The sequence below is a fragment of the Eptatretus burgeri genome, chromosome 1 (assembly GCF_056783735.1).
Source record: "Eptatretus burgeri isolate ZD-2024b chromosome 1, Ebu_testis_v1, whole genome shotgun sequence".
Taxonomy (NCBI): Eukaryota; Metazoa; Chordata; class Myxini; order Myxiniformes; family Myxinidae; genus Eptatretus; species Eptatretus burgeri.
In genome coordinates, this window is record NC_140961.1 from 39,161,577 (window position 1) to 39,187,779 (window position 26,203).

Genomic DNA, 26,203 nt, shown 5'->3' on the forward strand with positions numbered 1-26,203 from the left:
TTTTTCTCTACAAAAATTGACAGTGGGGTAGCAGGGCAACAATGGGGCACAACCACCAAGGGGGGAAAAATGAACAGGAAGAGAAGAGGGAATGAGGGAGGGCTGGGATGAAACACTGATACCAGCACATAGGTTTGGGTTAGGAAAGGGTAATGGGGGTAATAAAGATCATGGGTCAGGATGGGGAATGACACGAGGTGGCAGTTCACTGCCTGCTTGAAGCCCGGAGGGGGGCGGGGGGGGAAGCGTGGGAAAGAACGACTTTTGGAAGGCAGTTTCAGTCAGGAGAAGCGAGGAACCGAGTTGTTGTGGTGTGCAGGCAGCCTGGATTTTGGAAGTTGAACCAGAAGGAGGTTACTGGAAGAACACAAGCAGCCTTGAGTGGATAGAGAAGGTTGGAAGCCTGAGAGAGAGAGAGAGAGCAGATATCGCAATATTGGTGAAGAGGTGGTAAAAAAAAAAAAACGGGACCACCAAACTTCTTGCGATGTGAAAGCAACAGACCTTGTGCTTTGGCCTCGAGGAAAGAGATTTTAATAATGTTGAGAGTTTGCGATACCACAGAATCCATTAGAGGTAGATGTGATTCTGAGGTGCCAGCTCATAGCGGAGAGCAGTAGTGTACTCCACTGAGCTGCACACACAGGCCTTGTAGACAGTGAGTAGCTCTGATTTTCCAAGGAAAGACTTGGATTGACGAAGGATGCCCAGTCTGTAGCCGGCTTTCTTTGGAGGCCAGCTTTGCTATGTGGTCAACCCAGGAAAGATCATGGCTGGTGGTCAGGCCAAGAGGTTCAAGAGACTGAACCTCTTCCAATGGCTCATCATGGAAATAGACAGTTTGGTTAGTTTGACGATCCTTCCGGAACGACTGAGATTTTCCAGGATTAAGAGACGTGTTCCATTAATCATCAGAATATTTCTTCGCCAAAGTAACATTTCCCACCCGGTCAGTAATTACTTGCATTTTAAATCTGTACGTACGACCAAGTTAAAAGGTTCAAATAAAATAATTACTGATTTGGTTAGGCGTTTTACGCTGCCAATAAAATAGTCACCTTTGGTATCAGTGTTGAGTTTAATGAAATGTTTAGAACCTGAGAGGATAATAAAAGAATTGTTTGTTTGTGTATTCTTGTTTTTTCTTTTTAACTCCAAAAAATAGGATGTTTGATGTCATCATTTTGCAAATGGCTGCCTATTAATTGCAATGGCAAACAACTATGTGGTTGAGCCGGTACTGCAGCTTCGTTCTCTATTTTGCGGAGTATGCGAGTCATCGCCAACACCTCGACCAATTCCTGCCTTCACCAGCTCTAATCGAATACAAGGCATGGTGAACTGGTTTGTGAAACATGGCCTAAACTACCTCCTGAAGCTGATCCCGTAAGATGGGATTAGTCGTGGACCACTTACATAGTAGTCACCGATGCTCTGACAGAACAAGTTGGAAAAGTTTCCATGGCTAAGAACCAATCCTGGAGTCTACCACTCTGTCATGCAAAGGCCTTATTTCCCATTTTGTGGGATTGGCAAGGAAAGTTTTTTTTTGGCCCCTCTTTCACAAACCGATTGGCCAGGCCTAACATTCAGCTGAAGGTGGTATCAGAATTTGGAATTTGTTCAGCATGCCGGCGATAACTCGCCGAATCTTCGTGAAGGACACCATGGGGTCTTTAAAGTCCACCAACTAATACCAACAGATGGGACGCCCAGTTTAACGTCCATCCGAGGGACGGCACACATTGATGAATCACCCTGCGTGTGAAACACCGGGATGACAGTTTATAGGTGGGTTGAGATACCAAACCAGCCTAGACAGCTCTTTATATCATCCTATCAGATATTAACCACTCTGTTGTGGGGTGCAGAAATCTCTGCTGATCAGCCATGGAAATCGGACTCACACCAGCGAAGGCAATGCAACAACCATGCTTTACCCAACCACCCAACTTTACCCAACTCTCCGTGCGTCGATGTTTCATTTTGGTTGAGGTTTTCTCCGATCTCAGGTCATCCTTCATTGTTGGTGATGAATCCACTCCTTTTACAAACAATTTGAATGATTTCACCGAAATTGCTGCATTATTCAGAAGTTTGATTTGTTCGAACTCAGGCCACAGTTTACTGGCAACACTGTCCACTCATGCATGCCTTGGTGCCTTCATTGTGCCGGCTTCGTGTCCATGTGAGAAATTTTCCTGTTCGCCGTTGAATGTGCATTCCCAGACACGGAGCTGTCCTCTACAATTTCCATAATGTTGTTGCTCTGAATTTCCTTTTCCAGCTCTTTTCTCCATCTTTCTCTTTGCACAATCTGTATTTTGATGCTTGCTTCTTGCCTCCATCATCCTACTTCTCCTTCACAATGTCATGGATAATAATAGGAATTGCTTCAAGTGCAACGCGACCAACATTGTTGGTGTGTTTTATCTATCTCTGTTTATTAGTTTTATTCCACAAGCCAGCAGTTACTTGGACTTTAAAATGCACAACATTTCACAATTTCTGTACATTTTTACCGATTTGTTCATCTTTAAAGATGAACAAATGTCTCAAACCTTCACTTTTGTTGGTTTCTTTGAACGAGGTTGTAAGGCTCACAGAAGAGCTTGTACATGTATTACTTTGTTGGACAAGGACGTATTGTACTATTATCTAATGGACCTGAACTGGGCATGTATTTCATGAATAAACTATAACGGCACTCAGTCGAGTGCACACCTCCACCAAGCTGAACACTTTCCATTTTGTATCCCACTGATAGGCTGCATCTGGATCCAGACGTTACCCATATCTAACCGGCTTGTTCTTGTCAATTACCCAACTCATCCACCTAGTTTTGTCAAAACTCGTCTGCAAATTTTTGAGATATCATGCTCTTCATCGTTTTTGGCTCCATCGATCAATGGTGAAGAATGACTTGGAAAATTAAAGGATTCGGATCTTCACCAAAATCTCATCGATTAGTCCTTGTCATACACCCAACCAGCCACCAAATTTTGTCCGAATCCGTCCATATCTTTTGGAGATATCCTGTTCACAGACAGACAGGGGTGAAAACATAACCTGCGTCCATCTTTCGTGACGGAGGTTACGATGGATCTGCACAAATCAGTGTCGTTTTACATCATTTGCAAAGAAATGACACAGTACAAAGGATTTGAACTTGGCATCTCAGCCTCATGGAATCACGTGTTTACAAATGGGAACACAAATAGCTTCACAATTCCAGATTGTCATTTCCTTCCAAAACGTAATGTTTATAAACAGTGCAATAAATATGGAGTAAAGGAACGACGTTTCAACCTTAACTCAGTTGTAAAAAAGCAAACATGTACATTAGAGTTTTGAAATTTATTAAAATCCCACAATTCTCATCCTTTCATGACAGTGAATCGATTTCAGAGACCAATTGTATTCACGATTAGAACAAAAATGATTACCCTAGAACTGTGTAACCCACATAATGTGATGGTGACAAGCACTGACTACACGATGCAGAGTAACAAGTGATATAAAATAGTTTCTATCAGTCCTTGTCCCTCAAAAAAAAAAAACCAAGAGGGATTCAAAAAAGTGGCCTAGTGGTGAGGACAGTGGACTGGCATTCGTGAGGTTGTGCGTTCACCACTGAATGAAGACAAAGGTGTGAAGTATTTGGATTCTAAACTTATACAGAGCAAGCAAGTTAGCCTCTGAAGAAAGGCCGTCCATTAAGAAAACCCAACTGGCTCACTCATGACCTCAGGGAAAATGTTAAATCTGAATGCCCCACGAGGTCGAGTCAACAAGAGATGCCAGTCCACACATTGTGGTCGTTTCCTATTGCCCTGAGGGCAATTTGGGATGATTCCAAAAATTATTCCCCAACAAAATCCCATTAACGAAAAAATAAAAAGTAAACGTCAAAACTGTGTTGTGGGGTTGGGGTACCAAAAAAAAAAAAGAAAAAAAAAAGAAAAAAAAGAGGTAGAATGAAACTTAAACTTTTGTTTCACATTTTCTTTGAGATCAGTAATTAAGTAATATAATAAATCAGATTCATCGGATGTCTGTCTGTCTGTGTCTATCTGATCAGGTTTCTTGCGAGGACCGCTGGACCGCCAACCACCAAATTTGGCACACAGCCCGAGTGTGATCCGCTGATTGTCCTAAAGGTATTTTCAGACCACCTGAGTTTTTAAAAGATCACTTTTCTGGCTTTTATATGCAGTCTCATTGGTTAACACATATCACGTGACATATAACACAGCCAAAGGCCAGCACAGATTGGTTGAGCTGTGAAGGCCAGCACAGCAGACAGGTATACAGCAAGGCTGTGAAGACCAATGAAAAAATTGGTCCATTAGTGGTTTCAAAATAACGTTGTACAACTCTGTAAAGGATCAATTTACTTTGAGAAATGGAACTTTGCAATGCTCACGCTCTCTGCCTCCCTCGCGCTTTCCATCCGTCCAACAGTTGTTAACACAAAGATTCATCATTGGCTGTGACTCGACGTTTGATATCATTTTTCATATCCTCTGACACAGCTAAAAGGGGAACTCAAACCCTCCAACCACCTCGACGCTAATCTATCCCTTGGATCTTTTTTCCGATTGATAAAGTTGGTAATTTTGCGATAAAAATTCTAAATCTTCTTTTTCTTCTTCTTGTACACACTTTGCCGTGACACCACACTCGGAATTTGATCGCCATATTCGTATTGTAATTATGGGTTACATCGCAGAATGATTTAACTCAACGGGAGGATAATTTTCGCTTTTCCACAAATGTACCGATAGTCGATCCATCCTTGGTGGGTGTATAGTACAGTGAGGTCAAACACCACGATTGATAGAGGATGCCGTGCCTACCGTGCCCCCCCTCCCCCCATAATTAAGCGGAAGAAACAACCGTCGCTTTAACTGTTGCACAATCTCTGCCGAGCTACTCGCACATGTGCACGGGCTATTAGAATCACGGCACGGAAGAGATGGCGTCCCGGGAAAGTGTGTTAAATGGGACGATCCCGTAACATACAGGACACCTGATCAGCCTGCGATGGTGGAACAAAACATTCGCCGCCAATTTTGTCTGTGGTGTGAGGGGATCTCCCACTTCAGTACCCCCCCCCCCAACCCTTATTCCCACCTTGTGGGGTAGGTCGAGCAAGGAATCACCCCAAGTCTTTCATGAACTAACTAGTCAGGCCTGACAAATGACAAGCGTATTTGGGTGGGAATTTGTAAATTGATCAGTGTCGGCGATAACGTGTCTGATCTTCATCGAAAGGCACTGTGGGATCCTTTACGTCCACCTGCTAATGGTGGCAGACAGGACACCCGGCTTTAAAGTCCGTCTGAAAGATGGTGAACTGTATCACGCCATGCCCTGCCAGCGAAGCACAAATCCTACTGTTAATCGTAAGGTTGGGAATCAAACCCAAACGAACTAAACTGCTCAGCGAAAAGTCACTTTCCTCATATTTATTACCTTATAGTCACTTACAGTCATTTACCTGTCAGTCACTTACCTCATATTTCAACACAATAAATGGCACCAATCCCCCCCCCACCCCCAACCACCACCACTCTGCCAACCCCCCAGCATGAACACATTAGGACTTATTGACACTTTCTTTGCAAATTTAGTGCAATCAAAATAAATAATGCAACCACCATAATTAACAAAAGCAGGGAGCCATAGTTAACACACATTACATGATGAAGGAAAAGATTAACTCACCACAATAAAAATTAACCAATGACATTTACACCCAAAAACACCATTAGAAAGATAGACACATATATATATATATATATATATATATATATATATATATATATATATATATATATATATATATATATATATATATATATATATAACAGTTTGCAAGTGACAATGTTCACCTTTCTTAAAACGAAGAAAAGTTGCAAGTTTTCTTGCTGGATCCACCAAGCTGCATGCGGCATCACAATCTGTACAAACATGCCATTCGTGTTTGAACAACCCGCAAGGGATCTGCAAGAGTGGTTTACAACACTGGGCATCATTGGACTGTCCTGCACTCGCTCCTTTTGGGGTACAAGGTGTTCGTCTCGAGCTCTCACACAAGCACTGTACCGCTCAAATCCCTGAGGAAGAGGAAGAGAGATCGGAGGACCGGTTGCAGAAGAGCCGACCCGATACCGCAGAGCTTATTAGTCCGACCCCAAGGCGGTTACACACTGACTGGCGTCCTCTTAAGTTCCTGTTTGTCGGAGTCGTTTTTATTCTCCAACTGAGGTAGTCCGTACAGATAAATCGAGATGCAGACCAAGGTGGTTCCAATGATGAAAATGTAACCTGATGGGACACGCCGACAGAAAAGTGAAAATGCTTTCAAACAACATAAGAAGGAACTTCAGACAATATGACCCTGACCTTCACATCCCATCCCATCGAGTGAACGTTCTTTCTTTTGTTTTTTTTAAACATTAATATGCAACAAAATAAAAAAATAAAATACAAAACACCTGATCTGAAAATAATGAGGATTTTTTTTTTTTGCTAGTACAGGAGTATAAAGATGGATGGCTTTTCTCGGGAACATATAAAAAGATCCAGATGGATGGGGAAAACATTCCAGGACCTCAAGGAAGAGCATTTGTTTTTAACGTCGAAAGAAAGGGAAGAATAATGACGAGTTTCACCGAGCTGGGTTTGAATTCCTCAAGCGAGGTTTCAACCAGACAGGTAAGACTCACTCAGGTGCAGTTCGAAGAGGTACATGGAGGCAAGGGTCGAAAGCACAATGGCAGCAGCTGCAGAGAAGCTCTTCATGATGTTATCCGTGTACTTGACCACGACGGATGTGTAGAGACCACCCATGCTTGCCAGTACTGAAGGAACGAAGACAAGAGATGGCAACTATGCTTGTGCAGATCCACGTTGACCTTTGCTTTGATAAACACGAACTTACGTACAATGCAAAACCTCCTAACATGGATGCTCCATGTGAGATGACGAAAGGGCTACGTACGTACACGTCACAAACACAAAACCGAAATTACAATTGTTCACCTTTACATTGAAAAGCTCCCCCGGCATCAAGTTTGAGGAGCATGGTGGCAATTCATGGCAATTGTATATCAGAACCTGAAGCAGCATGCTCCCAGAATCATGCTGCTGAAGATGCTTACACATAGTTTCTCCCAATCTATAGACATGCAAAAGACAATGTACAAAAATAAATAAATGGGTCATGTTAGTGGCGAGGAGGAGGAGGAGGAAGAGAAAAATGTTTTATCTTTTTACCCTGCACATGAGAAGCGAAAAGCGGGGTTAAGCAATTGATTCACATCCGTGTGTGTGTGTGTGTGTGTGTGTGTGTGTGTGTGTGTGTGTGTGTGTGTGTGTGTGTGTGTGTGTGTGTGTGTGTGTACAAACATTAGTTTATGATCGACAACTGGATTTCAATTGAGCGTTAGATGTTGAACATGAATCGGAAAACGAACCTGTAGTTGAACAGTACTTTGGCTCTGAATTTGTCCCGATCACACATGCGTCGAGAGGAGCGAGATAATATTTTTACTCTGTCCGTCTGTCCAGCAGCTAAACAAAATTTAAAATCATTCCAAACAGGAAACTTACCAGTTTCTAGCGACGTCGTAAAGGACACAAACAAAAGGCAAGAATAATTAATGCAACGTATTAAATAAGGTGGTGCAAAAGGCGCTGCATAAACGGCGGTAAACTTTGGAAAAAAATTTTTTTGGCCTAGGACCTTTAAAATCTTCATTTTAAAGCATGTCTATAGATTGGGAGAAACGATGTGTAAGCATCTTCAGCAGCATGATTCTGGGAGCATGCTGCTTCAGGTTCTGATATACAATTGCCATGAATTGCCACCATGCTCTTCAAACTTGATGCCGGGCGAGCTTTTCAATGTAAAATATTGAGCGCCGTCTGCTACCCGAAAAAAAAACACAGATGGAACAATTGGGAACATGAATGACTATTTCCACTTCAATGTGAGCAGAAAAAAACTTCAAGGTATCATTACAGCCGAAACAAACATTAAATAAAATATCGATGCAAATTTTAGAAAAATGACAATTATCTTGTGCAAAGACAATGGACATGACCAAGGTGCAGTCAGGTTGATTCAACAGGCCGAGTTTACTTCCAAGTGCTGAGGTGTGAACACCTGGTCATCAGGATGGCCTGGAAGTACGCACACTCGCATCTGACCTGCCTCGCTATAAATTGTTATCCTGGTGTTGGCTTAACGGTTAAGGTGGCTGGCTTAAGATCTTCGGCTCTCGAGTTTGAGCCCCTGTCGGTCCGTTGAAATAACACCGGGTCGATTGACTCAGCCTGTCATCCTTCCGAAGTCGGCAAAATGAGAACCAGCTTATTGGTAACAGGGGCACTGCATCAGTGGCACAGCCATGTTTCCAGAAAATGATGCAACCAGCAGCCACAAGCTGCATACGAAACAACAACAACAACAGGCAGGGCGATTCATCAGTGCGTATGCCATCCCTCGGATGGACGTTGAACTGCGGCCTTCGCGAAGGAGGCGGCGAGCGATCGTCGGCACCCTGGCCAAGTTACAAATTCCTGCTCGAACCTGCAGGGGGCACTGTATCAGAAGCACAGCAAATTATGCTTACCTCAGCCATGTGCTACATATGAAAGAAGAAGAAGAGGCATCAAAACTGCAAAGTCATTGTGTAATGTCAAAACAAATTTGTATCCAAAATATCATCGCTTTTCTTTTCGAAACAAGCTTAAACCAGATGAACCATACTTCGAAAGAGACGACTGATGTGAACTGAACAAATCATTTTTGATTTGGCTAATGAAGTGGCAAGTTGCATTGTTGATAATAACAAACCGCTGAATCCTGACAAGACACAGTGATGTCTTCATTTAGATTCCATCACACCCTTAATGAGAAGCATTCATGCCACATCCTCCGTAATAATACAAGTCACGCTCCCGACAAGCTAAGTGAGTGCAATGGACATACGGACGACGAGGCAGACGAGAGGAGTGTAGCCGAAGAAAAAGCCTTCCTGCAAAATGGCTGCACCATCATTCACGACCACGCCTCCAAAAGTCATGAGGATTCCCCACAGGTACATCTGGATATTCCGTATCCACAGGGATGTGCTCGAACTTTTTAATACTTTCTCAAAGTACACACCTGCAGAAAGTGGAAGCACAATATCCATCTCTGCTCTTTGATACAGGTGTCAAGCCTCATGGAAGAGCAGAACAAGAGTGAGTTAAAGGGTCGACAGAATCAAGAAGGGACCAAGGGCCATGACGGATGATTTACAAGGAACCCAGAAGGATAAGAACAAGCGGTTTCACAATAGACTGAGGATAGGAGTTGCAGATGAAAGGGTGGGGGAGGGGGGGGAGACAGAATCTCAATGGGAGTTAGAAAGCTTAGAGGTATAGATTTGAGGGACCATTAGGTGGCAGTGGGGAGCAGGGTTTAAATCATGGAGGGAAGAGCTCATGACAACAGACTTGTGAACACAGCTCCACAGTCAAAAGAAGAGGGGAATGAAAGAATAGAGTTGAGCATTCCATTTCAGAAGTGGGGGGGGGGGGGGAGGCAGCGGTGACAATGGATTCATGATGACTTCTCCTCGCATGTGATTTATGGAGGGTGTGCACAGGAGCAAGAGGGTAAGATTGAGAGAGAGGAGCGACATCAAGACGAGACAAGAGAATGATATCATGACAGAAATGCCTCGGGACCAGCCTGTCAGGACCCACTGGCCAGCATGTGGAAGTGTGTGCACACATGGGGATGGCAAGATGCACACCCGACCAGCACAAAGGTCAGATCCTGACGTCATCAACCCATCCCCAGCCTCCATCCAGTATTCCAGTTCTTTTATGTTATACTTTGCCCTGCTTGAAGTTGCTTTAATATTGTAACAAGACCAGTACTGACCTAAGGGGCTAGACAAGGTCTCACCAGAGATAGACGCTGCAAGACCGCTGTAGTGTGAGGCGAGTTTGCGTGCCGACTCGAGTCGCAAAAATTATTTTGGACGTGGAAGTGTCATGATGTGGGGTGGTACTGCCGAAACCTTTCGCACCAACTTCATCTGTCTCCATGGCAATCTGACGGCAGATCGATACATTAATGAGATCTTACATCAACATGTGTTGCCTACCCTTCAACAACATGGCCGAGGAATCATCTTCATTCACGATAATGCTTCTGCTCACGAGGCCATTCGAACAAGGAACGTTATTGTCAATCCGTCCATCCGTTGGGACCATACTCCGTGCAGAGCGTTGGTGCTGCCTAAGCAGTCTCCTTGGCTATTGGACACAATCCTGGACGGGTCGCCACTCCGACACAGGATACCAGCAAGCTGGCACTCATTTTGCCGACCTCGGAAGGATGACAGGCAGAGTCAACCCCACCGGGTATTAATTCAAGAGCCGAGTGGGATTTGAACTCAGGATCCTGGGATCCCAAGCCCACCACCCTAACCATGAAGCCAACACCAGGCATGTCATTGTCAATGCCAACATGAATGTCTTCTTGACACCCTGGCATGCCATCTTACCAGATTTAAATCCAGTAGAGCATCTCTGGGATGTAATTGATTGTCACAATTGAACTTTGCCAAGACAGTCACAAACTCACTGAGCTGGAACAGGAGCCGATTCGGGTGTGGAACGCCACATCCCATGCTCAGATTTGAGAGCGGTTTTCGAAGGCGGTCAGTGTATAATGGAGGAAAGTAAGGGACATAGAGATGACAGGAAGATGAGGAACTGTCGACGGTCTACACAATCGATCCTTCCTGAAATAATTAGGCTAATTATGAGACGAGTTATTCCATCAATCAAGAGATAACTAGCAAATTAATTAGCCAATTAACAAGCTTTGCAACAATAAGATAAACTAGATTTAATATTTGTCCTCTGTGTCATGTCAGGACTCTATTCTGGATTGGTGTAGACTGCAGAGGTTTGTGTATTTTATTGCTGCTACGGTTTTGTCATTTATTATTATTAAAATCATTGTTGTTTCCATCGCTTGCGTGGAGGCGCTTCCTTTGCTGCCAGACACAATTTTGACAAAAGGGTTAAAAAAGTGAAGAAAATCTCACGCACGTGGTAAAAATTCAGCCAATCACCGCTTAGCCGTTCGGGGTTAGGCCCAACACGGGTGGGATTTTGGAGACGCTCATCGTCGGAGCAACTTCAGACCTCGTGTTCCTGACAACGTTGCATTATGTTTGTCCATCGTTCTCAAAAACAGCAATTGCATGCAGTAGACCACTGGCAACACGATGCACAGAGAGATTTTTTACAACCACCATGCAACTTACAAGCACGTAAGCACACCTCATGAGGTTTTCGTCATCCTGTGCCTTTTTATGATAAAGTGTTGTTCTGTAAGAACGCATTTGGTGTGGTGACCGGCCATTGCAAACTTAGCACATGAGAAACAATTTTGGCACGGCTTTAATGGCAAATCCCCTGGGGGAGGTTAAAATTGGTAATGTTCTCTAAAAAAAAAGACTGGCGGAATTAACAATTTTAACTACCCCCTCCATAAGCGGTCAGCAAACACACACACCATTCCACACGTACATGGGAAAGTTGCAAATCGTTTAAAAAAAAAAAGACAAATGAGTTTTAAATATTGATCTTATTTGTATTTAAGACACTCTAATCCATGTGCCTGCCACACTTTTCTCATCCCCACTCCTCACCACAATGAAACTGGGTCGAGAGTCTGACGGTTCATGAAATGTGGTGGTGCAGCATGGGCATAATGGGCCAAATGGCCTCCTGTGTCAAAGTTCCTTCTTAACATTTATTTGTCTCATATCGATGTGGTCACAAACTTCACTGCGACCAACAGACATGATCAGGTCTGATTATATCTGCGAGGCCTGATTGGGTAAACAGACCATTTTCATGCAATCAAAAAACCTGGATGGATGGGTGTATGGATGGATGGGTGAATGGGTGGATGGCTTGCAGTGACTCTCCTCACCCCTCATTCGAATAAAACACTCAGCGAACCCAGTAAGCTCAGTCAATCCATCGGGTGCAAGGAAATCGAAAAAATGGTATTTGTATAGGACTTTTTCCGAGACCGATAAATCCGAAGCAAAATGCCCACCAATGAGCTGACTCATCCTCGATGCAACTCTTGCTCGAATAAGATACCGCTAATGCTGACATTTGGTGCAGGACCAGTGGGGTCCAGCGCATGGAAGACCACATTTTTGTTCACGAGGGGCATGTAAGCCAGCTATCCTATTTATCATTTGGACTTTAAAGCTCCCGTTAGACTTCGTATGAGTGGGACCTTTTAACCAGAACCCGAATCAAATTATCTTTCTGGAGTTGATGCAGGTTTGGTCATCTTACCTCATTCGGACTCAAAAGAAACCACCGCTGTGAAGAGGATGAATAGTGAGCATTCAAAGGGAAGAAAAACAGCCGTTTTGCCAAAGTTTTCAAAACTAAATCAATGCGATCCAAAGCATCAAATTGTGCCTGTCGTACAACAAAGATTTATCCAATTACTGGGAGTTTGCAAATCACACGACACATCATAAACCACATACCGGCAAATCCTGAACAAAGGACTGCCACCGCAGTGGCCACTAGACCAATCAAAGGATTCTGCACTACCTGCAAGAAAACAGAAGCAAGGAAGTCAGTTCAACATGAGAATATAAACGATTCGATTCCGTGTGCGGTTCACACACGATAACAAGCTCAACGTGGATTTTATAGTTTTCGAGTGAAGCCAAGCGTGGATTTTTTTCCTCTTCGAAAGCTAAACATGGATGCCAAAGTGGCTACAGATGACCCAAGTCAAAATAATGCAATCGTTTTTACTGCCAAAGAACAATGCTGACGAATTGGACGGAGTAAAAGCATGTCACCGAATCGTGGCCGAGGATTAATGGTCAATGTTCAAAAGCTGAGCACGAAACGCGTGGAAACATTTCTTTGAAAATACCATTTATTTCCTTGTCTAACCCCATGAGAACGAGTCTCGTGTCTGGCTGACCTTGCTCTCTTTGAGAGATTGCCAATTGCAACCTCTGAGTGTACTTTAAAAATTTTCACACGTCTTTATCCAACATACGCAACACCTTTCAGACCCTTCTGTTTATAATGGAAAAGTGGGGAATTGAAAGGAAGACAGGTTCGCGAGAACAACTGTCAGGAGGATTGCGGAAGTGAAGAGGGTGGGTAGAAGGAGGATGAACTGAGGGAGGACATGGGTGTGCAGATGGGCTTCGCGGGGATATTGGTGAAATGCCGGCTGAGATGGGCTGGACACTTGGTGCGGAAGGGGGAAGAGAGAATGGCAAAAAGAACGGATAGATTGAGGGAGCTGTTTGGAGGATGAGAGGAAGACCATGGTTGAGATGGGGAGATTGTGTGAGGAGGGATATCAGTAAGGCAGAGGTGGTTGGAGAGTGGAGAAAGTTGGCTGAGGACAGAGGGAGGTGGAGGAGTATCATGGTCAAGGCAAAGCAGAAACTTGGTGCCATCAGACCTCACCCTTTATAAAGGGAAGAGGGGGACGAGGAGGGGGGAATAAGAGGATAAGGAGGAGAAGATATGGTGGTTGCCATTTTATACACCACACAATACAATTTGCCCCAAATTACCATTTCACATTAGTCAAGTAAATATCGGGACAACCCCGTCATTCGTAACAAATTCCCTATTTTTATTTTATAAAGCCTTTCATATACACCACATAAAACAACATTTCAGAAGGAGGAGGAGATAACAACGTTCCTGCTTTCAAATTCATTGGGCGGGAAAACCTGTTAAGAAGGAAGTAGAGTAGACTCGGGGGAAGACTCATTCTTGAAGATGATTGAGAGCAAAGGAGGCGTTGGCTGGTGAACACACCAATGGGGACTTTGATCCCTTGAGTCTCTGTCCCACTCAAGCAGCTTAAAAGGTGGAATGACCGTTTGCTGCTGTTGAAATGCGCTGAGGACTCAAGTAAGAAGCAGCATGCCTGTTCGCGCTGAGGAGATGTCGCCTGCCATAACAAATCGTGCTGGAGCTGGGACAAGCTGCGCCAAGGCTCGGCCAAGTAGTGCTGGGGAGACGGCGTTGTGACCAGGCATGCACGGGCAGAGGCACAAGAGCAAGAAAGCCATGAGGTCCCGAGCGCGGGAAGATAGCTCCACCACTGACATACACCATCTGTCTCTTGCTGTCCTCCATAAACTCCAATTCATCTACCTGGACTCATAAGAGCATAACCGTTGGAATAGTGATCAACAATTGACCACTTGACCCATCTGGGCAAAATTTACATTCACACCCTCACATTTACTCCAACACTTGCATAGCACATGCTGCTCTCACTTGCATTTCACTTCTTCCTCATTTTCTTCCCGTTTTGGGACTAGCACACCTCCATTGATGCATGCCGAGGTGAGTGAAGGCCACCGCAATGCCTTGCTCTGCCTCTGTCTTCTTTTCTTTTCATCCAACTTTCCTTGGAATGATTCTGCTGGCACCATGTCATGTGCAGATAAATAAGTAAGACTGCAGAAGGGGAATGAGTATTAAGGTTTAGAATCTGTTATATTTGTGCCTCTCTTTATTGTTTTATATGCTTGTAAATACATGCCACTGATTACATTGATTGCTTGGTTGTGTTTGAAAATAAATGTGCTTGTTAAACTGTTACCTGTTTCCTACCTGCTTGCTTCGTCCATTCCTCCATTGGCTTGGCTTTGTGTGCAAGACTAGATATATGGGAAGTTCTGCCCAATTGATTGGCTCTGCATTTAGCCAGTGCATACTCATGGTTGCCCTCGGAAAAACATAATAAATAGATGGATGCGCACTGAGGGTACGTACCCCAATTTGCATTGCCAAACCACCAGAAAGGTAACGGGTTTGAGAGCAGGGACCCTGACAGGTTTTGGAATCGGCATCTGTAGTTGCTTGACAACCCGAAGGACTTATCCGCGGTTATGGCGGCCGACAGGGCCAAAGGTCCGGAAAGTCTGAAAAGTCCCTCTCGTGGTGAAAACTCATAAGTGTGTGTGTGCGTGTTTGTGTGTATGCATCAGTGTGTCTCCTCCAAAACTTCAAAACCATGAAACAAAGCAGCCAGAAACAATGCATGCACACTAAGAAAACTCCAAGGAAGCACAAGAGTGAAAATTGGGTGTTTTGGTTAATTAAAATACCACTTTTGAAGATAATTAACAGCCTTGTTTAATTACATCCTTTTTCAGGTGCCATCCTCAGCAACCTCACTCTCTGGGGTCTTAAGGTGTATCCTGGGTTCCCTCGCTGGGATCTGAAGCCACCTTGTTTTTTGGCCTGCTCAACCATGCCTCAACCTGGAACAGGCCGCAACGATTTCTTAACGAAAAAGTTTTTTTTTCACTTCCCTCACTCATTTCGGATGCTTGTTCATCATAGCTACGAATTGCTGAATACATAGCTTGTGTAAGTACTATAGTTTTCAAATTCGGAGCTTGAAGTGATTTCATGCATTATATGATGCAATTTTGCACGATCTACTCTCATGGCCAAAGTAAAGTATGTCATCGAAATATGATTTCGGCTTTGAGGATCTGATATCTTCCGGACTAAATGAAAATCGAAATCTGCAGTGAAATCTGATAATTCTTCTCCAAACATACATAAGACAATGTGAAATTTCCAAACCATTAAACTTATCTTTTTCCATTGTTTGGAGAATTGTTTTGAGTGAAGAAAAGATTTAGGAACGTGCCAAAATTAACCAGCTTCATTGAGCTATATGATTTAATGCATTCACTGCTTCACCTCGTGCCCCATCCCCCAGAGGGACTGCCTATCAACAGTGTCTGCCAGATCTGTGTATATTTTAGTGCTGGGGAGCCCGTCTCCGTCTCCCATTCACTGCTTCACCTCGTGCCCGTCTCTGAACGAGTCGCGGCGGAGTCCGTCTCCGGACGCGTCGTGGCGGAGCCCGTCTCCGGACGCGTCCCGGCGGAGCCCGTCTCCGGACGTGTCCCGGCGAAGCCCGTCTCCGGACGTGTCCCGGCGAAGCCCGTCTCCGGACGTGTCCCGGCGAAGCCCGTCTCCGGACGTGTCCCGGCGAAGCCCGTCTCCGGACGCGTCGCGGCGGAGCCCGTCTCCGGACGCGTCGCGGCGGAGCCCGTCTCTGGACGCGTCGCGGCGGAGCCCGTCTCCGGACGGTATTTATAGTATGACCAGCAGAAAATGGATTTCAGACATTATTTTGTTTCCATCTTCATTGTTATTCGATGTAAACGTATTTTGATGAGATAATATGAATCGTAATTAACGTTCCACCGCACGTCTGCCTTCCCTTCGTCTCATCTATCACTGCCTTCCTGTCGTCCACCCCTAGTCACTCTCCCTCCATCCTCACATCTCCTCACTCTTTCCCCCTCAGTCTCCTCACTCTTCCTCTCTCTCCATTTTTCTCCTCCCCACTTTAGTATTCCCACCAACGAAGCAACAGCTGGTATTTGCGAGTATCCAATATACACCACATGGCCAAAAGTATGCGGGCATCCCCTTCCAATTCATGGATTTGGATATTTCAGGCACACCCATTGCTGACAGGTGTATAAAAATCATGCACACAGCCATGCAATCTCCATTGCCAAAAATTGGCAGGAGAATGAGCAGTACTAAAGAGCTCAGTGACTTTCAACATGGAACCGTCATGGGATGCCACCTTACCAACAACTCAGTTCGTCAAATTTCTGCCCTGCTAGAGCTGCCCGGTCAACTGTAAGTGCTGTTATTGTGAAGTGGAAATGTCTTGGAGCAACAACAGCTCAGCCACGAAGTGGTAGGCCACACAAGCTCACAGTACAGGACCGCTGAGTGCTGAATCGTAGCGTGGAAAAATCGTCCGTCGTCGAATGCAACTCTCACTACCGAGTTCCAAAATACCTCTGGAAGCAATGTCAGCACAAGCACCTTTCGTCAAGAGCTTCATGATATGGGTTTCCATGGCCGAGCAGCCACACATAAGCCTAAGATCACCATGCACAATGCCAAGCGTGGTGGTGTGAAGTGGTGTGAAGCTCACAGCCAATGGACTCTGGAGCAGTGGAAACGTGTTCTCAAGAGTGATGAATCATGCTTCACCGTCTGTCAGTCCAACGGACGAATCTGGGTTTGGCGGATGCCAGGAGAACGCTACCTGCCCGAATGCATAGTGCCAACTGTAAAGTTTGGTGGAGTTGGAATAATGGTCTGGGGCAGTTTTTCATGGTTTGGGCTCAGCCCCTTAGTACAAGTGAAGGGAAATAGCGCTTCAGCATACAATGGCATTCTGGACTCGAGGCGATTCTGTGCTTCCAACTTTGTGGCAACAGTTTGGAGAAGGACCTTTCCTGTTTCAGCATGACAATGCCCCCATGCACAAAGCGAGGTCCATACAGAAATGGTTTGTCGAGATTGGTGTGGAAGAACTTCACTGGCCTTCACAAAGCCATAACCTCAACCCCATCGAACACCTTTGCGATAAATTGGAATGCCGACTTTGAGCTAGACCTAATCGCCCAACATCAGTGCCCGACCTCACGAATGCTCTTGTGGCTGAATGGAAGCAAATCCCCACAGCAATGTTCCAACATCTAGTGGAAAGCCTTCCCAGAAGAGTGGAAGCTGTGATCGCAGCAAAGGGTGGACCAACTCCATATTAATGCCCATCATTTTGGAATGAGATGTTGGACGAGCAGGTGTCCACATGCTTTTGGCCATGTAGTGTATAAAGCTCATTCAAACTACTCACTCACTGACTGACTGATGTTAATGTCCGGTCCCTTCTGGGTGATGTAGAAAGCTGAAATTTCACGTGCCGACAGACATCGAAGCCGATACACCGGTAACAATCGCAGAACCATCAGAAAGAGTTCATAAATGAAAATATAAATAAATCAATAAAAAATAATGAAAAAATAAATGCAGGTGAGCGACCCAAGACGATGGGGAAGCACGGTAATTTCACGTGTCAACGGACATTGAAGCCGATACACGAGGAAAAATAAATAAACCACAGAACCGTCAGAAAACGTCCGTAAATGAAAATATAAATAAATGAAAAAAATAAATGCAGGCGAGTGACCCAAGACAATGGGGAAGCACAGTTCGTTATTGTTTACAATGTCAAAGCATACCCCACGAGTATGTGCATGTAATCTATAATGTGGTAGAGAAGATAGGAAGTAAGTAGAAGACACTACTATGTTGAACTAGAGAGTTCATAGAACACCTCTCCTTTCCACATGCAGTTTTGACAAAAAAACGACCTGGGTGGGATATGCGAGCAGCAACTTTGATCAGTCGAGATGATTTAAATGCCATGATATTTTGTTCAAGTGCTGTTCAACGAAAGGTTTTTGAAAGTGCCAAAAAGGCGATCGATTTGTGTTCTACAATGTTCGAGTGTATAATTCAATTGAAATAAAATGAAGATATTAAAGTTGCAGAAAAAATATTTTTTTCGCAAGTTTACCGCTGTTGATGCGCCCTCTTTTACACCACCTTATTTAACACGTTACATTAGTCCTTCGTACCTGTTGTTTATGTCCTTTTATGACGTCATTAAAAACAGCAAGTTTCCTGTTTGGAGTGATTTTCAATTTTGTTTGACTGCCGGAGGAAAACAAGAATGTGGTCACAACCTACGACACAAAAAAATATATAAAAATAACAAATAAATCCCAGGCTGTGTATAATCAGCAGAGGCTTTTTGGCATGATGTCTGAGGCCCAACAGAAAACCAGATGGCAGCTATATCATTTTGTGTCGGTGCCATGGTGGGTAGGGTTAAGTGACAGATGTGGGTGGTGTCCGGCAGCTGTCCGAACAATAAGTGCACATTTCAAAAATCGACCCCCAACAAGAACCCAAACAACAGCAGCAGCCACGCGGAGCACTTTTCGACATGTGGCATGTCGCATGTAAAAATTATCTCGCCCCTCTCTGCGCATGTGTTATCGGGACAAATTCAGAGCCAAAGTACCGCTAAACTACACGTTCATTTTCCCGACTAATGTTCAAAATATAACATTCCATCGAAATGAAGTCGTTCCTCGATCATAAACTGATGTTTGTAGACAGACAGACAGAGTGAACCAATTGCTTCACCCCACATTTCGCTTCACACAAGTGGGGTAATGATTGCTATATAATGTCATCTAAATGACAAAATTAATAGATTAGGATTTGTACATTATTGCTCGCTTGCAGGCTGCAGACCCGATAACTTACATGCACTGCCGTGGCTTCCATCGGCTTCCACTGCACCAAAGAAACTCCTCCACACAGCAGGAAAATTGAAAACCACTGCATGTAGCTCAGGCTCCTTCCAAGCATGAGGACAGAACACAATGCTGTGCATGGAATTTTTAGCTGGTATGTCACCTGTGTGTGAAAGGACAGGGACACACAAGACAACTTCAGAACTCGTACAAAATTAGAATCTCCATCAGTGTCCACATAGGGAAAGGTAGCTGCAAGTCAGACCTAAAGGCCCGGTCACACCTTGACGTTTTAGCCAGCGATGGCAACGTATTAAAATGTATGTAAAACGCTGGCTTACGTTGAACTTTTGATGTTTTTTTTTTTAAAGATTCGGATGTATTCATAGCGACTTGGTCTTATGTATAACGCATTGGTAACGGACACAGAACGTTTCGTTGTGTTATAGATAACTTATACCAACGAATGCTGAACCTGTTGTCGGCCTACACAACCGATGCCCAACGATAGTCTAACTTAGGCATAGCGCGTTGCACGCATCGCCGACGATGTCGTGACGTAGCCTATTAAAAGGCTGGCACACAACGATTTGAATCATAACTGCCGTAGAAATGGAAGTGTCAACATCGCGGTCACACCTTGGCGATCTTGCCAGCGTATGCCAACCTAAGAAAAATGTGTCTAAAACGTTGGGGCACGTCAAATACGGTATGAGTAAGTTTGGTATACGTGAGTAGAACGCTAAAGTACGCTATCATACGTCGTAGTAAGTAGAGTACGTCAAGAAATTTTAAACATGTTCAAAATTTTACGACGTACTCTGCGTATGACACACGTTCCGCATGCGATGGGGATAAGTTTTACACACGATATGTGGACGCTTACACACGTCCACAAACGCTACTTATAAGCTACTCATAAGTCGAAACAGGTCGCGGTAATGTCTTTTTTACACGAAACTTATTTCTAACTTATGTTTGACGTGCTTTGAACCAATTATTTACGTAGTCCCAACACATATCGACGTATGTAGACGTATTCCAATGACGTCTTCCGGTCGACAAAAAAAAATAAATGAACGTGTTTCTAGCTTACAACTGCCATATCAAGACGTGTTCCCAGCGGTTTTGGGAATTGGTATATAAAAATGGTGCTCATAAAAGGGGAACCCAACAGTGTTTTCTTGTCCTTTTTGAGTCGATGTCCATGTCAGCAGTAACAGTATCAGTATCAGTATCAGTATTAGTATTAGTAGTAGTTTGTTCATGTTGGCAGTAGTAGGTGAGTGTGAGGGGGAGGGTGTGGGTTATGATGGATCGTCCTTGCGTCCGCGTGTCCACGGGTAGGAGACATCTTTTCACCATTGTTCGAAGTTCTTCGCGGCTCATTTTTTATGGGGCTTTTTCAACAATGAGCTATAGCTTGTTTTTACGATTTAGGTCTATTCATAACGGGTTGGACAAATGCACAATGAACTAATAATGTGCATAGAGCGCTTTGATTACTTATAGATACGATATACCAACGAATAATTATCGTGAAGCCGGCGTTCACAAATGATGCTCAACGATAGCCTAACTTATCCATATCGTGCGGCAGTTTTTCTTTGCCGGTGACGTAGGGTTTGCTATTCATAGGCTGCCACTCAACGATTTAAATGGCTGCATCTCCACTATTGAAAGTAGACGCTTGCACTCAACAATTGGATTTTTTTTTACACTTAACGACTTTTAAACGGTACCACTCAGCTATTTTCATTGTTTACAATGAACGATTTAAATTGCTGTCACTCGCCTTTGTTTTTTGACGCTGGGGTTTGGAAATTTGAAGCGTTTCTTCTGAACGTGTTAAAACGCTCAAACTCGACTATTTTAAATAGACGCTGCCGATGGATAATTGGAATCATAGCCAAGCTAGACATCGAAGTGTGAACATCCTCGTCATTCCGAAGAAAAGTTTGAAGAATGCTGCAAATAAGTGTCCTGGCCGTGGCCGTGGACGCTGACGCAAGGACGATCCATTATACCGACGTCTTTCAGCCTATGAGTAACTTAAAAGTAACGTCTGTCGATGTGTGGCAACGATCGCGTAACGTGCCAACAACACGTTAATCATAGGTTAGAAATAAGTTTCGGGTACGCTAAACATTACCTCGGCGTGTCTCAACTTATGATTAACTTACAAGTAGCATGTGTTGACGTCTGTCAATGATCGCAGACCGTGCATACAACTTGTGGCCAGCGTAGCGGAACGTGTGAGTCATACGCCGGCATACGTCGTGAAATTTCAAGCATGAAAAAATTTGAGGACAACCAAAAAGTACAACGTTTAAAGCCAGCGTACAACGACGTATGGCAGTGTTTTTCAGCGTGCTCTCAATATTATCAAAACTTACCCATAACGTATTCAACGTGTGCCAGCGTTTTAGAAAAAAAATTCAAAAATCGGCATACGTTGGCTAAAACGTCAAGGTGTGACCGGGCCTTAAGAACCAAATCGCTCTGTCAGAAAAGCCTTCGAAGGGGTAAGGAGTAAGTGAGGGAGGGAGAGTTATGGTACGTCGTATTCCATGCACACATACCTGATACACAGCAGCATCCAAGTTGCTGAGAGCCACAAATGCCATGTTGTTCTGAAGGGCATACACGAGCGAGGGAATGCAGAGTTTGAGAGTTTCTTTCTTCTTGTAAACGACCTCTTCAAGAATCTTCGAGGTCATGCAACGCAGCCCTCCAAGCTCCCTGAATAAAACCAGAAACGAGTCTTTACATCCACTTCACGTCCATACTAACCAATCCCACAAATCGCTCGTCTCAGACAAAAACGTACCAGGAAAGCATTCCCAGGCTGATGATGAGTTTTACGACTTCTGTGAGGAACACAGCCGTCGTGGAAAAGTATTTTTCGGACGACATGGTCCGCGTGTAGCGTAGCACAATAATGTACGTCGCTGCCACCACCGTCATCACCACCAGACAGTAGAGCTTGAACAGCATGCTTACCTTTTCAGGGGCTGGGAGAGGAGACATTTTGAATTTGAGCTCTTAACCCATTTCGTTATTGGCCTGTCACAGCTAAGTGGGATCCACCCTGTTCCAATGCTTGTATTTAAATAACAGTAAATAAACACAAATATGAATAAACTAGCCTTCTTGAAACCCTCACAGTCAGTTCGAGCATTGAAAAATCTATTAAAAAAATGTATACTTTAATGACCGTCAGATGTCAGGATCCTAAGATTCATGCATGTTAAATGCTATCAGCTGAAAAAGCAGTCATATTTCCAGTTTCATTTTTAGATTTTCATATGTTGTTTAATTAATCTGATATTCGTCATTGGAACTTGGTTTTGAAAAGTTTATTTCAACAGAAAGAGTGAACTTTCCTTTCCAGAACATAAGTTACAGTTTGGAAATCGATCAAAAATTGGCTGAGTGGCATGTGATGGAGTGAAATTTATCCTAGTTTCACTTTGAATGCCGATTCAGGGATGAAAAAATAAAAGTGCCTATGCTATTCTGTGAAGTGTGCTGAAAGTGGCTGAGGTGAGGCTCATTTTACCAACAATAATCATATATCTAATTTTACAAATATTATAAACATATTTTGATTAAATACCGCTCACTGACCTCGTGTTTCAAAATTTCAAATTTGTCTGCCATTACGCGACAATCAATATTATACACAATACAATTTTACCTGAATCATTGAATTTGAAATCTCTTACCCCAAATGATACACTTCTGTCATGACCAATTTGCAGGAAAAATACAGGTTTGCCTCAATCTCCCTCAACAGTTAAAGGGAGATTTTTGTCTTGTCCACCATTTAGCGACGATTATGGAATTCTGGAATTATTGCTGAAATATTGAGGTGAGTGAATGTTTCAAGTGTTTTGACATTAAAATAGATAAATAGATGAATCAGACTGACTCCACAAGTCTCAGCAATAATGCTCAAATATTTATCTGACAACCATTTGGAGGGAAGAAAATTTAATTTTTTATTCATGTCCATCGAGAAATATGAAAATTTGCCAAAATTTGATACTATCGTGTTGCGACATCCTGGCCTAACAAGTGGAACGGATTGTCATAGTAAGTGTCCATGATATTTAAATGTTTATCAGTCTGGTTCCTTTCCTGAGTTGTGTTTGTCTGAATTGATAAACTGTTTTTTGCCTTGTGTTCCGTATATGCTCCAGTTTATGGAATAGTTAATGATTTGATAATTTCATGGTTCATTTTTGATAATTTTTGGTCAGTTTTCGAACGAAGTGGCTCCCACTTAGCTGCGACAGGCCTATTGCAACTTTATATTCCTTACGAAATCTAAAGATTTCATAAGTATATTGATGCCTTCCGTTTCTGTTTGTTTGTTTGTTTGTTTTTTGTTTGTAGGCACGATAACTCGAGAACGGAAGAAGCTACCAATGTCAAATTACACCACGTGATTCAGGAGATTGATGGCTAGTGCTGATTAGATTTTGGTCAAAATCGGTCAAAGGTCAAGGTCACAGTGAGGTCAAACATCCAAAACATTCGATTTTTTGATGGTTTGGTACAGAATCATCGTAGAAACTTCTGGTTTGCGTCGCTACCTTCTCTCGAGAGACAGCTTTTATTAGACAAGGTCAGAGGTCAAGTTGACGACTTCGTAAGTACCAGTCTATGACTGCTTGCTTTTTTTTTCCTATCTGATATCTAAGCTTATGAAAGAATGAGGTGACAAAGGAGTAAGAATGCAACAAACTTATAGTAGGGTGGTAGCGCAACAGTTGGACACAGCAAACAAGGGAGTTAACAAACAGGAGAACACGAGAGAGGGAGAGGGAGAGACACGATCACATGCAAGTAAGAGGATCAGGTTAGACAGCTTTAAGTTGGAATTAGATAGGTACCTAGATGCATTGGAGATAGATGGATACAGGGATATTGGCAGGAAATGTAGGTAGCTTGTGTGTGGATGGGAGATGGTTTCTGGGGTTGGTGTAACGCAGGTATGATGGGCCAAATGGCCTCCTCCTGCACAAAAGTTCCTCGTGTATCCTTGTAGGATTAATAGGGATAGAAAAAGATTGTGGGTAAGGGATGGCGAATGGCCTCTGAGATGGTGGTGCACCGTCTGCTTGAAACCCTTTTCGGGAAGAGTACAACTGAACAACCTCCGGGAGGTGGTTTAACATCCGGGAGAAGAGAGCAACGAAGGAGTTGAGGTGTGCAGTCAGAAAGGAATTTGGAAGTTTAACCTGGTGGGGGTTACTGGAAGAACGTGGGCATCCTGGAATAGATAGAGAGGGTCAGAGGACCAAGAGAGTAGGAATCCTGGTGTTGGCTTAATTGTTAGGGTTTCCGTTAAATTAACACCAGGCGGGTTGACTCAGCTTGCCATCCTACCGAGGTTGGCGAAACGAGCACCAGCGTGCTGGTAACAGGGGGGGGGGGGCACTGCATCAGCGGCACAGCGGTGCCCCCAGAAAATGATGCAGCCAAGCAGCCACAGACCAAGTATGTATGAATGAATGAATAAATAAATAAATATGAAAAGAATTAATTAATAACATCCGAATCAAACTTCCGACGGTGGGATTTGAAAGGAATCGTTTGTCCCATCGCATCCATCGGACTAACAGCTTCACAAGTGGAATTACAAGCAGACGAGAGCAACGGGGACACCAAAGGAAGAACACTCGACTCGACTGTTGTAGTAAATGGAAGATGAAGATGACAGGACAGTACATCGAATGCAACTTGTATCGATCGAGTGTGTAATTTACCGTTCATGTTAATGAAATATGAAATTCCAATAACAGTGAGCTGTATGATTTGAAGAAGAAAGAAGAAAATAAAAAAAAAACAAAAAAAAAACCTCCCAAACACCCGACTCGCTCGGTCAAAATGAAGACGCTTCCGTGTTCTCGCACCAAATCTGACTTCTTGGACTATTTTTACATTCTCCTCTCCCTTCCGGTGACGCGACGTTTTTGGTTACGTGCCGTTTGTTGTTGTTGTTGTTGTTGTTGTTGTTGTTGTTGTTGTTGTTTAATATATTTTCGCGAGCGTCTCCCAAGTCCCGACTTCCCGACAAAGCAAAAACGATGTTTTTTTTGTTTGTTTGTTTTTTTAACTTTAAGGTACCATTTAATAATATCGATCATCAGTAAATACCTTGACAGGACTCCTCGCCCGTCTGCCAGCATGATCGTTGGTGGACGTTAAAGATCCCACGGTGTCCTTCATGAAGCGGAGTTGAGGCACCGGAACCCTGAACAAATTACAAATTCCTTCCTGTGTCGAATTTGGACCTTTATAATATGGAGGAATTACCGGACTATGAGAGTGCGTTTGCCGATGAAGCCACGCGGCCGCCATATTGGGACTCCCAGCCGACTGAGTTCCATGGTGAACTTGAAGAGCACTCGGTGAGGCGCATACCTCCACCGCGTCATGCCTGATCCCTGAGAACATATCGGGCCCAAAACATTTTTGAAAATATTATTACGAATCTGGAAGCCATGTGCACACAGACAGCCAGAGTCCCCGAAGTTCAGTTATTTCGATAAGTATGTGTTTATAGTTAGAATCCTTCCTTCTGTCTAATGGGAATTTCGTGTGTGCGCTACGAGTTATTTTTTTTTGTTAGGTTTTTAATATATCGACAACAACCACAACAACATCAACATCAACGACAACAGCAACAAAAACAAAAACAACAACAACAACAGCGACGCATCCGGGAGAACCCGGTCGCAACCGCAACAACAGCGACGCAACCCGGTCGCCATTGCCCACGTGTTTTTGGCTGAAGGCATGGATGTTTCCTCCAGCGAATGAGCGAAGGGCGAGCATGACACGCACGCCCCAGCCAATCGCGAGGTGACCACGAGTCGTCCGACAACCTCTCGTCCAATCAGGAGGTGAGTGGCGAGAAGAAGAGA

The 26,203-nt window shown here is 43.8% G+C and overlaps 1 protein-coding gene across 3 annotated transcripts; it reads right to left on the reverse strand.

Moving 5' to 3' along the window:
* Window positions 1-3,342: 3,342 nt before the first annotated feature.
* Window positions 3,343-25,453, reverse strand: SLC35A1 (solute carrier family 35 member A1). Of its 3 annotated transcripts, none has more exons than XM_085880237.1 (8): window positions 25,434-25,453; window positions 22,096-22,279; window positions 21,848-22,007; window positions 19,276-19,428; window positions 12,600-12,666; window positions 9,005-9,181; window positions 6,735-6,869; window positions 3,343-6,333 (listed from the first exon to the last, which is right to left on the reverse strand). In XM_085880237.1, exons 2-8 carry the CDS (start codon window positions 22,260-22,262, stop codon window positions 6,209-6,211), a joined length of 984 nt encoding a protein of 327 aa, XP_085736363.1. In that variant the 5' UTR covers window positions 22,263-22,279; window positions 25,434-25,453; the 3' UTR covers window positions 3,343-6,208. The 3 variants fall into 3 exon arrangements, with proteins under 3 accessions (XP_085736363.1, XP_085736359.1, XP_085736364.1); XM_085880233.1 differs by lacking the exon at window positions 25,434-25,453 and adding an exon at window positions 25,043-25,235; XM_085880238.1 differs by lacking the exons at window positions 3,343-6,333; window positions 6,735-6,869; window positions 9,005-9,181; window positions 12,600-12,666; window positions 25,434-25,453 and adding exons at window positions 12,675-14,107; window positions 14,429-14,524; window positions 25,043-25,235.
* Window positions 25,454-26,203: the final 750 nt, after the last annotated feature.